The sequence below is a fragment of the Mandrillus leucophaeus genome, unplaced genomic scaffold (genome assembly GCF_000951045.1).
Source record: "Mandrillus leucophaeus isolate KB7577 unplaced genomic scaffold, Mleu.le_1.0 Scaffold4, whole genome shotgun sequence".
NCBI lineage: Eukaryota > Metazoa > Chordata > Mammalia > Primates > Cercopithecidae > Mandrillus > Mandrillus leucophaeus.
In genome coordinates this window covers 8,291,436-8,302,993 of record NW_012104253.1, presented here as the reverse complement: position 1 = coordinate 8,302,993, position 11,558 = coordinate 8,291,436, and the positions used below count along the sequence as shown (strand labels likewise).

At 48.8% G+C, this 11,558-nt stretch overlaps 1 protein-coding gene across 2 annotated transcripts in view; it reads left to right on the top strand.

The window, feature by feature from the left end:
* BDKRB1 (bradykinin receptor B1) overlaps positions 1-5,941 on the top strand; it is a 33,335-nt gene extending 27,394 nt beyond the window's left edge. For both annotated transcript variants that reach the window (XM_011991669.1, XM_011991668.1), the window contains exons 2-3: positions 3,827-3,945; positions 4,854-5,941. In XM_011991669.1, coding sequence (XP_011847059.1) covers positions 4,864-5,922 — 1,059 coding nt within the window. In that variant the 5' untranslated portion in view covers positions 3,827-3,945; positions 4,854-4,863 and the 3' untranslated portion in view covers positions 5,923-5,941. The remainder of the gene's footprint in view (positions 1-3,826; positions 3,946-4,853) is intronic.
* The last annotated feature ends 5,617 nt before the right edge of the window (positions 5,942-11,558 follow it).

Sequence of the window (11,558 nt, the reverse complement as noted above, 5' to 3'; positions counted from 1 at the left end):
AAACCAGTTTTACCAGATTAAACCTTTCAAATAAGTTGTACCTACTTATAAGTTTTGAATGTTTTGTCAAATTCAGATACTGCAAATCACTGGTTTTCTCAATTTCATTTCATTTCCACACAGAACATGAATTTATCCAATTAAAAAGATTCTTCCCACAAACTGAAATATTCCAGAGCTCATTTTAGAATTTCAAAATTAACTCTTCTACAGCATTTGATTTTGATCATTTTCTGATACATTTTATAATTTTTCTGCATACCAGCTTTGTTTTCAGTACTTATAATTCACTAAAAGCTTTGAAAGCTGATGTTTTGGTGCTCTATTTATTGAATAACTTGACTAAATATTTCCAACTGATTTGGAACAAAATTCAACAAAAATTTAGAGATCTGTTTCAACACACTATTTAATAACGTTTTATGGCACTGAGACTCAGTGTCCTCCAAAATTGGTTGATAATGGGAAAATAAAAGAGAAAACACATGTGAAAGTCAAATGTTTTAAAAAATTCATGAACAACTTTGTCACATCAAGTTTGTAGTTCAGTAAATCTGTGCATATGTTTTAACATTTTATAAATCTTGTCACGTACACCTATTTCTATTTATAGAATATTGACATTTATTTACATGCAGTAACAAATTGTGTATGCACCATGACCTGTTCCAATCACATTTCTGTTTCATTAGTGTCTTAATTTAGTAGGAATATTGTTGTTACCATGACACTGGACTCCACCAAAATTTGTGTTTTATCCTCACAAAAATGCAATGACTTTATTTCCAATGTGGAAAATTTAAACAACTTAAAATAGCATTCACAAAAAGTCAGTTGTTTCACTTTGCCAGAATGAATGTTGCAAAGCCCTGCTTTGCTTCCATGAGCTGAATGAAAGGATGAATTGTGATTGGAATTGACAGGCTTTTCTGTCTGAAGAGTCTGAGGATACTGGTGTTGAGCGGGCACCATTTTGCTTTCTATGACATTCTTCTTATGGAGCCAACGCACAGTCAGCCATCACTTCCACTGTTGCACGTGCACAAGAAAAGCTGGAATTAAATGTGAGCTGAGTTAACTTAAAAAACAGTCATTTGATCTAAGGGAAAAGTCATGCCCCTCAGAATGATCTTATATCAGCATCTTTTGCAACTACATGGATGAGAACTGTGTCTTAGGGCGCAATGTTCTTTTGGTTTTTTGTGTTTTTCTGAGACAGAGTCTCACTCTGTCACCCAGGCTAGAGTGCACTGGCACGATCTCAGCTCACTGCAACCTCTGCCTCCTACGTTCAAGCAATTCTCTGCCTCAGCCTCCCAAGTAGCTGGGATTACAGGCACCTGCCACCATACCCAGCTAATTTTTATATTTTTAGTAGAGACAGGGTTTCACCATCTTGGCCAGGCTGGTCTTGAACTCCTGACCTCTTGACCCACCTGCCTTGGCCTCCCAAAGTGCCGGGATTACAGGCATGAGCCGCTGTGCCTGGCCTGGTGCAATGTTCTTAAAATTACTAATTTCTAAAGTAGCAGCTCTGTGTCAGGTTTTCTTGCAATCAGTGAAATTGCTACAGACCCCATAGTGATGCAAATGTCAACAAATATTCTATGCAAGCTATCTGCTCATCAGCAACTTCCTTGAGCAACAGAAGTGCAGTACTTAAATTTCCATTAAACATTTGTTTTTTAGCTCATCACTCCAAAAGGGTTTATTGCAAATTCTTTAAGTATTGCCAAATGATAAAATAAACATAGTTTTGGATTTATGCCCTGCAAAAAATGATCAAACTATTGTAACAAGAGCCTCCAGCCTCCTCCATATTATGCTCTGGGTGGGGACTGCTCGGCTTCCATGTGCCATGGATATTTCACAACCACCAAATCATAATTTCCCGTGTCTCCTGTTGATCTGTCAACTGGCAGCTCTGCAGCTTCTGCTCTTTTATCTACTCTCTCTCTTGGTGATTTCATCCAGCTGTGTGACTTTAAATGCCGTTCCTGTGGTTACAACTCCCAGTTATGTCTCATCATCCCAGATCTTGTCCCTGAATACCACACTTGTCTATCTAATTGCCTACCGGATGTCCCCATGTGATGTCCAATTTACATCTCAATCTTAACAATTCCAAAGTTGAACTCCTGATCTTCCCCACCCCCCACAAAAAAACTGCTTCATCTTCATTCTGTCACCTTCATTTCAGCTGATGACAACTTCATACTTCCAGGTGTTCAGTGCAAAAACCTTGGCATTGTCCAATTTCTCCTTTCTCCTACCCAGATCCAACTGAAAATCATGGTGTTACTACCTTCAAAACACCTCTAGGATTTGATCACTTCTCACCACCTGCACTGCTACTCTTCCCAGCTGTCACTCGCCAGCATGTTTATTCAGTGTGTGTGTTGTTTATCAACTCCTTCCTCCCGCTAGGCTTATACGCACACTGAGAGCAGGGGTTTTTGCCTGCTGTATTCACTGCTTTGTCCTAAATACCTAGAACAGTACCTGGCACATAGTACATTCTCAGTAAATACTTGTTCAGCAAAAAAAAAAAATGACTGGAGGAACCAGTGAATTATACCCCAGTGTGAATAACTCCATGTGAGTGACATGACAGACTATCACAGCTAGAAGAGCCTCTTGAGGACATCGTGTCTTCCTTCAGTGAGGAAAGTCAGGCTCAGAGACATGAACTGACTCTCCCGAGGTTACACAACCAAATATGCTCTTCCAGGACTAATTCTCTGCTACACGATAGCTTTTGTTGGTATCTGTGAGGCTTTGCGCAGTTGAAGCAATCTCAGGTGTCACCCAGTAATAACAATCATGATGGTGACAGCTAACATTTGCCACGTGCTTACGATAAGTCAGGAACCCTGCTAAGCACTGGGTGTATATTAACCTATCCAAGTTGTGGAAGAATGTTTAGACTCTGAAGATCATCTGGAGCCCCATAAATCCCACAGTGTAGGCAGCTGCTCACTCTGCGGATAGTGTTCTGTGGGTCCCCGAGTTGGCTGTGGCCGGTTTTGCGGGCAGGAGGCCACAAAGCCATGAGCACAGGATGGGATCTACCCCTTGTGGGACCACAGAGGGCTGGGAGACACACTCTTCCCTATGGAAAGAGACAGAGCTTTCTATCCCTCTCCCGGTGAAACTCAGCATGGGACCATGGGAGGCAGGTCGGCTGCGTGGCTGTGAACGTGAGCTACGGGGGGCATGCAGACCAAAGTTCATAGTGTACACTGTGCCCACCAGCTCTAGCTCCTCCAGCAAGCGTAGGAGGCCAGTCAGCTGCATGGCTGTGAGCACGGCCTCTGGGGCCCATGCAGACCAAGGCTCCTGGCGTAGCACTGTAAACACCACCTAGGTCTTCTCCGACAAGCTGGTTAACTTCTCTCAGCCTGGCTTTGTCCTTCACCGAGCAGGGACAGGTGCAGCAGAAGAGAGCAGAAAGAAGCACAGGCTGTCAATCAGGCTCTCAAATCAGACTGCCTGGGTTTGAATCCAGGCTCTACTGACCAGCTGTGGGACCTCAGACAGGTGACTCTGGGTCTCAGCACTCAATTTTCTAATTGGCGAAGTGGAGATGACAATGGCCCCTACCTTGAATGACTGCTAGGAATATTAAATGAGAAAATACTTAAATGTGAAACACTTAGAATGGCACCTGGAACACAGAGACCATTAATACCATCTAACAAATGTAGTTGTTATCCTTATTTATTACTCATGCTTTCCTTTTTCTTTTATCTTTTTTTTTTTTTTTTTTTTCCCCCCCTCTTTTTTTTTTTTTTTTTTTTTGTTGTGGTTGTTGTTGTTGAGACAGGGTCTCAGTCTGTCGGCCCAGGCTAAAGTGCGGTGGCACAATCATGGCTCGCTGCAGCCTCGACCTTCCAGGCTCAAACGATCCTCCCACCTCAGCCTCTTGAGTTGCTGGGACCACAGGTGTGCACCACCATGCCCAGCGAATTTTTGTATTTTTTTGTAAAGACAGGATTTCACCATGTTGCCCAGGCTGGCCTTGAACTCTTGGGTTCATCTGATCCACCTGCCTTGGCCTCCCAAAGTACTGAGATTACAGGTGTGAGTCACCACACCTGGCCAGCACTCATGTTTTTCAGGCCCATAAGAGGAACCTCCTAGCACTGCCCCCATCCCTTCCACCACACTGGTCCCAGCCACAACAGGTCAGCTTCCTTTGCTGTTCCCGGGCTTCCCTCAGTTCTGTTTCAAGCCGTGACCTCTGCCTCCATGTCTGCAGCCCCATGAGGCTGGGGCTACTCTGTCCTGCATATCTTCAGTGCCTGGCAAGGGGCTGGTGTGAGGTAATTGCTCACTAAATGCCGTTAAAACCCTAATAGTAATAATAATAATAATAATGGTGCAGTTGTTACTAAGACTAATCACTACCTTCCAAAGTCTTTCCTCTATGCCAGGCACAGAGCTAAGCACCCTGTAGATCCTAACAACAGCCCTCCCATGATCCCACAAGAGAGACACGATTCTCTCCAATATTTAAAAAGGAAAGTGAAAGTCCATAGGTCTAAGTAGCTCACACTGAGTGATTGTACCAGGATTTGGACTCAGGCACCATCCCTTAAACCAGAGGTCAGCGAACTTTTCCTTTGCAGGAACAGATGGTAAATATCTTCAGCTGTGCAAGCCAGACAGTCTCCGTTACAAGCACTCGACTCACCCTTGTAGCATGAACGCAGCCGTAGAGAATGTGTCCATGAATGGGTGTGGTTCTGTGCCAATAAAACTTTATTGTCCAAAAACAGGTGACAGGCTGGTTTGGCTCATAGGCTGTAGTCTGCCACTTCCTGTTTTATTCTACCTGCTGTTCATTTCAGGTCACTGTGCATGGCATCCTGGCCCCCTCTAGAGCTCCAGTCCTCCAACCAGAGCCAGCTGTTCCCTCAAAATGCTACAGCCTGTGACAATGCTCTGGAAGCCTGGGACCTGCTGCACAGAGTGCTGCCGACATTTATCATCTCCATCTGTTCCTTCGGCCTCCTAGGGAACCTTTTCGTCCTGTTGGTCTTCCTCCTGCCCAGGCGGCGACTAAACGTGGCAGAAATCTACCTGGCCAACCTGGCGGCCTCTGATCTGGTGTTTGTCTTGGGCTTGCCTTTCTGGGCAGAGAACATTTGGAACCAGTTTAACTGGCCTTTCGGAGCCCTCCTCTGCCGTGTCACCAACGGCGTCATCAAGGCCAATTTGTTCATCAGCATCTTCCTGGTGGTGGCCATCAGCCAGGACCGCTACTGCATGCTGGTGCACCCTATGGCCAGCCGGAGGCGGCAGCGGCGGAGGCAGGCCCGGGTCACCTGCGTGCTCATCTGGGTTGTGGGGGGCCTCTTGAGCATCCCCACATTCCTGCTGCGATCCATCCAAGCCGTCCCAGATCTGAACATCACCGCCTGCATCCTGCTCCTCCCGCATGAGGCCTGGCACTTTGCGAGGATTGTGGAGTTAAATATTCTGGCTTTCCTCCTACCACTGGCTGCGATCGTCTTCTTCAACTACCACATCTTGGCCTCCCTGCGAGGGCGGGAGGAGGTCAGCAGGACAAGGTGCGGGGGCCGCAAGGATAGCAAGACCACAGCGCTGATCGTCACGCTCGTGGTGGCCTTCCTGGTCTGCTGGGCCCCTTACCACTTCTTTGCCTTCCTGGAATTCTTATTCCAGCTGCAAGCAGTCCGAGGCTGCTTTTGGGAGGACTTCATTGACCTGGGCCTGCAATTGGCCAACTTTTTGGCCTTCACCAACAGCTCCCTGAACCCAGTCATTTATGTCTTTGCGGGCCGGCTCTTCAGGACCAAGGTCTGGGAACTTTATAAACAATGCACCCCTAAAAGTCTTGCTCCAATATCTTCATCCCACAGGAAAGAAATCTTCCAACTTTTCTGGCGGAATTAAAACAGCATTGAACCAAGAAGCCTGACTATCTTATCAATTCTTTGTGACATAATAAATGCTATTGTGATAGGCTAAATAATCACTCCCATCGGTTGGGGGGTACTTAATCCCTGGACTTTATGAATGTTACTTTATATGATAAAGGGGACTTTACAGCTGTTACCAAATTAAGGGTCTTGAGATGGGGACATGATCCTGAATTATCCAGGTGGGCCCTATAGAATCACAAGGGTCCTTATAAGAGGGAGGCAGGAGGCTCAGAGTCGGGAGATGTGACTGTGGAAGCAGAGGCCGTAGGAATTCAGGGCAGCCACTGTGAGCCAAGGATTGCAGGCACTCTCTAGAGGCTGTAAAGGGCAAGGAAATGGCTTCCCCCAGGAGCCTCCAGAAGGAATGGGTCCTGCCAACTCCCTGTCTTCAGCCCAGGGAAACAGATTGAGGATTTCGGGCCTCCAGAACTGTTAGAGAATACATTTGTGTTTTGTTGTTTTGTTTTGTTTTGCTTTGCTTTGCTTTTTTGAGATAGGGTCTCGCTCTGTCGCCCAGGCTGGAGTGCACTGGCACAATCATGGCTCACTGCAGCCTCAATTTCCCAGACTCAGGGGATCTTCCTACCTCAGCCTCCTGTAGCTGAGACTACAGGTGTGCACCACCATGCCTGGCTAACTTTTCTATTTTTTGTAGAGATGGGGTCTTCCTGAGTTGTCCAGGCTGGTCTCAAATCCAAGGGCTCAAGTGATCCTCCACTTTGGTCTCCCAAAATGCTAGGATTATAGGCGTGGCCACTGCGCCTGGTCCCATTTGTGTTTTAAGCCACCAAGTTTCTGGTAATTTGTCATAGCAGCAGCAGGAAACAAATAACAAGTATTGGGTAATGGCCTCTCTTATTACACTTCCATTTGTCTTTTCAAAGCTTTCTAGGCTAACTGCCAGGAATACAGGGATGGTACAGCTGGAAGTTCTATCTCCAAGGAACTTACATACATCCACATATTATCATATAAAAAATGAAATGAGAAATTGCATGAGCACACCACGGATCCAGCATCTTTCTCTGTCAGAGAGAAAGGGGATGGGTTCCCTCTCAGGTTAGCGGAGAAGACGCTGTGAAGGGAGTCAGCCGTGAGCCTGGTTTCCACAAAGGGTGCAATCTGGATACGTGGAGACAGGGAGGAAGGGCTGGCGGAGGCGGGAAAGGGGGAGCTGCTCACAAAAGAATGCTTGCGCATGCTCTTGTTGAATGTGTAAGGCATTGGTGCGGGTCTTGCTACGAGAGACCCAAAGGTGACCTAACAGTGTCTCTACCCTCCAGGGACTCACAGCAACCGGGACAATAATTAAGAGATTGTCATAGAGCAGGGTGCCCCCCTTCATCAGGGTGAGGGGTGCCGTGAGAACCAGAGCAGGGCTCCAGTCTGGGTGGCTGGGAGGGATGGTTATAGAGGGGTTCCTGGAAGAAGAGACACATAAACTGAATCCCCAAAAATGAGAAGCTGACCAAGCAAAATGGAGGAAAGGAGTGTTCCAGACCGAAGGAACAGAGTAGGCCCAGAGGCAGGTGGGGTTACAGGTTAGGAGGGAGAGGTTGAAGGACGGCAGAGGACGAGGTGGGTCACGGAGGGAATTGGGGCTGGAGGAGAATGGACAGGCTGGGTCCACAATGGTCAGCTGGCAAAGACAGTTCACCCAGGAAGCATGGTGGGCTCCAGGGGGCTTTGAGGGTCCCCTTGAAGCTGGAAAGCATGGCTGTGTTGTGTGAATTTACTCTCAATGCTCGACAGACCCAGGAAAGGATTGCTCTGGAGGAGGGTTTAGCCAGACAGACGGCCATACGTCATGGGAGTTGGGGATCCTGGTCAGACTCTGGGGAATAATGGAGAAGGAAGAAACAAGCACAGGGAGAGAAAGAAGTGAAGTGAGATCAGTGTGTTAAAGGACGGGTGTAATGAGACAACCTGGGTGACAGAGCAAGAAAGAGAAGAAGGGCTGGGCATGATCTTCTGTACACTGTGAAGGGAGTCAGTCGTGAGCCTGATTTCCACAAAGGGTGCAATATATAATCCCAGCACTTTGGGAGGCTGAGACAGGTGGATGACTTGAGCCCAGGAGTTCGAGACCAGCCTGGGCAACATAGCAAGACCTCATCTCGACAAAAAATACAAAAATTATCCCGGCGTGGTAGTGCGCACCTGTAGTCCCAGCTACTCGGGAGGCTGAGGCAAGAGGATCATCTGAGCCCAGGAGGTCAAGGCTACATGCAGTGAGCCAAGATTGTGCCACTGCATTCCAGCCTGGCTGACAGAGGGAGACCCTGTCTCATTAAAAGAGAGAGAGAGAGAGGAAGTCATAGCCACAGAGCAGGAATGTTTGAATAGAACATTCCAGAGGCAGAGCCATCCCAGGAGATGACAAGGACCAAGTATATCCCTGACACCAGGTGGCTGAAGTAGAGGGAAGAAGGAGGTTGGAGACAACATAGTCAGCGAATGGGGAGGTCAGGTGGTGGGTGGGCCCTCCACTGGGCCCCTGCAGGCAGGTGGGACACTGTCAGGCCCTGGGGAGGAGAGAGTCCGTGGGCCAAGAAGCCATTCCAAGGTCAGTTTCCATGGTGTAGGGGAGAGGGTGTAGTGACTGGACTCCAAGACACTTGGGGGAATGGGGAGAATGGCAGTCCCCACAGCTGCACGGGAAGGGCTGGTCCTCACAAAACAGCAGCAAAGACTCATTCGTTCCAGGAATGGAAAGAATGCCATGTTCTTGCAGCCTGGAGACAGGGTGTGAGAGGCTGGCAGCGGCTGGGCCACCGGGACCTCATCAGTGATAACCCTGTGATCAGTGCTCCAGCCCCTGCAGGTTTTCTGGAGAGCAGAGTGCGGTCAGAAGGCCTGGAGCTGAGCCGACAGGCAAGATCCAGCCTGCACATGTGTTTAATTTGGACCACATGGCATTTTTTAGAACTCCAAGCTCCCAGGCTCTTGAGTTGGTTGCCAGGAATGAAACTCTCCACAGGGAGCCAGCTTTCCAGTTTCTCTTGAATGTTTGGAAGATCCAGCAACACTGATTCAATTTCATTCATTCAGCAGATATTTATTAAGCATCTACTTTGTCAGACACTGTTGTGGACACTGAGAATATGGCAGTGAACAAAAGAGAGGAACATCCCTGAGCTCTTTGGGGTTGACCTTCCGGGGTCCCCCCAGAGCTCCAATTCTTTGGTGCTGCATAGCAGAAGCCCTGTGAACAGGGCGCCCTCCCATCAGATTCACACACATGGCAACTATGGGAGGTTGGGTTTGCAACCCCTGATCCGGACCAGCTCTTCTTGTGCAGTCTAGGAAACAGAACAGTAAGACCTGTCCAAGTTCACCCAGTAGGACTCACAGCAGTCACACACAGCAATAGGCTCAGTCATCTTATTTAATCACCTGACTCCCCTGTGAGGTCTGTTTCAGGACGTCCACTTTCTAGGAGAGGAAGAGGAGGCTAAGGAAGGCAGTGCTTGCTCAGACTGCAGAGGCTGGATTCACCCAACTCATCTGACTCCAACACCAATGTGATTTCCAAGCCCCCAGGCAGGAATTCATTGGGCAAAGGCTCTGTGGCAAAGTGGCAAAAATAGACAGGAACAGGCAGGAATAGAGAGTGGGAAAGGGAAAATAATACCTGATCCCTCTTCTACTCCGAGCGAACTGACCCACGTATGCCCTCCTTTCTTGTTTCTCAGCCTGCCTGAAGCTGGCGGCTTATCAAAATCCTTTCTAGGGCTTGCAAAAACCAATCCCACACTCGAGAAGAACGTGCTGGCCAGTGAAATCGGACATTGCTCACAGGATCTAATTCAACGGTAGACTGCAGCCACATTCTGAGAAGTCAGACACCTGATTTATGAGATGCACATAAGTAACGTTTACTGAAGCCCAGCAAATGGCCCCACAGCGGGAGAGAAACTGGCAAACCCATACAGTAGAATTCTGTTGCCCTTCTGTGGTGAAGGCCAGTTATTCATTTGCAGAGGGAGAAATTTCTGCCTTGACTAAAACGATCGATGCTGTGGGAAAAGGTAATATATCTGAGTTCCCATGGATCTGGTTGACAGATTTGCCTGGCGTGTTCCACATGGGGCCAGGCCCAGGCCATACCTGTGGTGCTAACACCTGGGGTGGAGGGAGGAATTGGTAAATAGTCTTCCAGCATCCCCAGCTCCGGCCCCCATGTGGGCTTCCACTCTCTCCCTGAGAAGGGCCAAGTAGAGAGAGGGAGGAGCTTCCACTCCAATCCGCTCCCAGCTTTGGGTCTGTCCTGGGCTCCAGAACCGCATGATCAGATGCCGTATGTGGCCTTCACTGCTCCCGACAGTGGGAAAGTAAGAAAACTGCCCCCACCCTATCCCTTCATCACCCCAATCCGTCATGGGGAGTGGGCGGCGCTAAGGCTCTCCAAATAATCCATCATGGGGAGTGGGCGGCGCTAAGGCCCTCCAAATCCCAGCCTTGGGGAAACTCCCTGATGTCGCAATGGCCACAAGCAGGCTCTTGTTCTCCGGAGATGAGTCACAAGTTTGACGAGGAGCAGGTCGGAAGCAGCCCTGGGAAGTGTTCCTCCCCACCCTTGCTCCCACCACAGCTCCCAGGAGCCTGGGCATCCAACCAGGGCTGATCCAAGCCCTTGGCTCCGGCTGAGCTCCGCTCTGGCCTCTGTGCACCTTCAGCTCCTTCCTGCCATTCTCTTTCCCTGTGCCCAGTCCCTTTCTCCAGACCCCCTTGATTCCCTCTCAGCACCCTCATGCCTCCCCGGACCCCCCGAGCTCAGGCCCCTGCCAAAGAAGGGCCTCACGGCGGGGCTGCTGAGTGCACAGTGCAGCCGGTAAGAGGCCCAGGGCTCAGAGTCAGGCAGGCCAGTGTTCTAGTCCTCGCTCCACCACCGCATGAGCCTGGCCGACCGCAGAAACTCAGCAGCCCATCTGTCAAATGGGAATGAGGAGAGCAGTGCCTCGCTGTGTTGTTGTGAAAATTAAGTGACCCAAAGGACTGCCTTATTCCCTTTTTGGAAAGAGGTAATGAGCAAAGAAAGGGAAGGAAAGGCGAGAAAGGACAAGAGGAAGATCGAAGACGTGTATGAGACATCAGGACAGGGCCCACCCCAGCAAACACCAACAACTGTTTTCTCCTATGGGCAGAAGAGGCTTTAACTATGACTGAAATGAATGCATGTCTAAGCAGTCTGAATAAAATCCCAAAAATGGTGTCCGTGTCACTCTCCTGGTTGTGATATGGCATTATCCTTGTGTAAGATGTTACCATTGGGAGAAACTGAGTAAAGAGTAATGGGGCCGGGCACGGTGGCTCATGCCTATAATCCCAGCACTTTGGGAGGCCGAGACGGGCAGATCACATGAGCCCAGGAGTTCAAGACCAGCCTGGGCAACACGGTGAAACCCTGTCTCTAGTAAAAATACCAAAATTAGCCAGGCATGGTGGTGCACACCTGTAGTCCCAGCTACTCGGGAGACTGGTGGGAAAATCAGCTGAGCCTGGGGTTCGAGGCTGCAGTGAGCCATGATCGTGCCATTGCACTCCAACCTGGGCAACGAAGTAAGATCCTGTCTCAGAAAAAAAAAAAAAAAGAATGAGTACAAG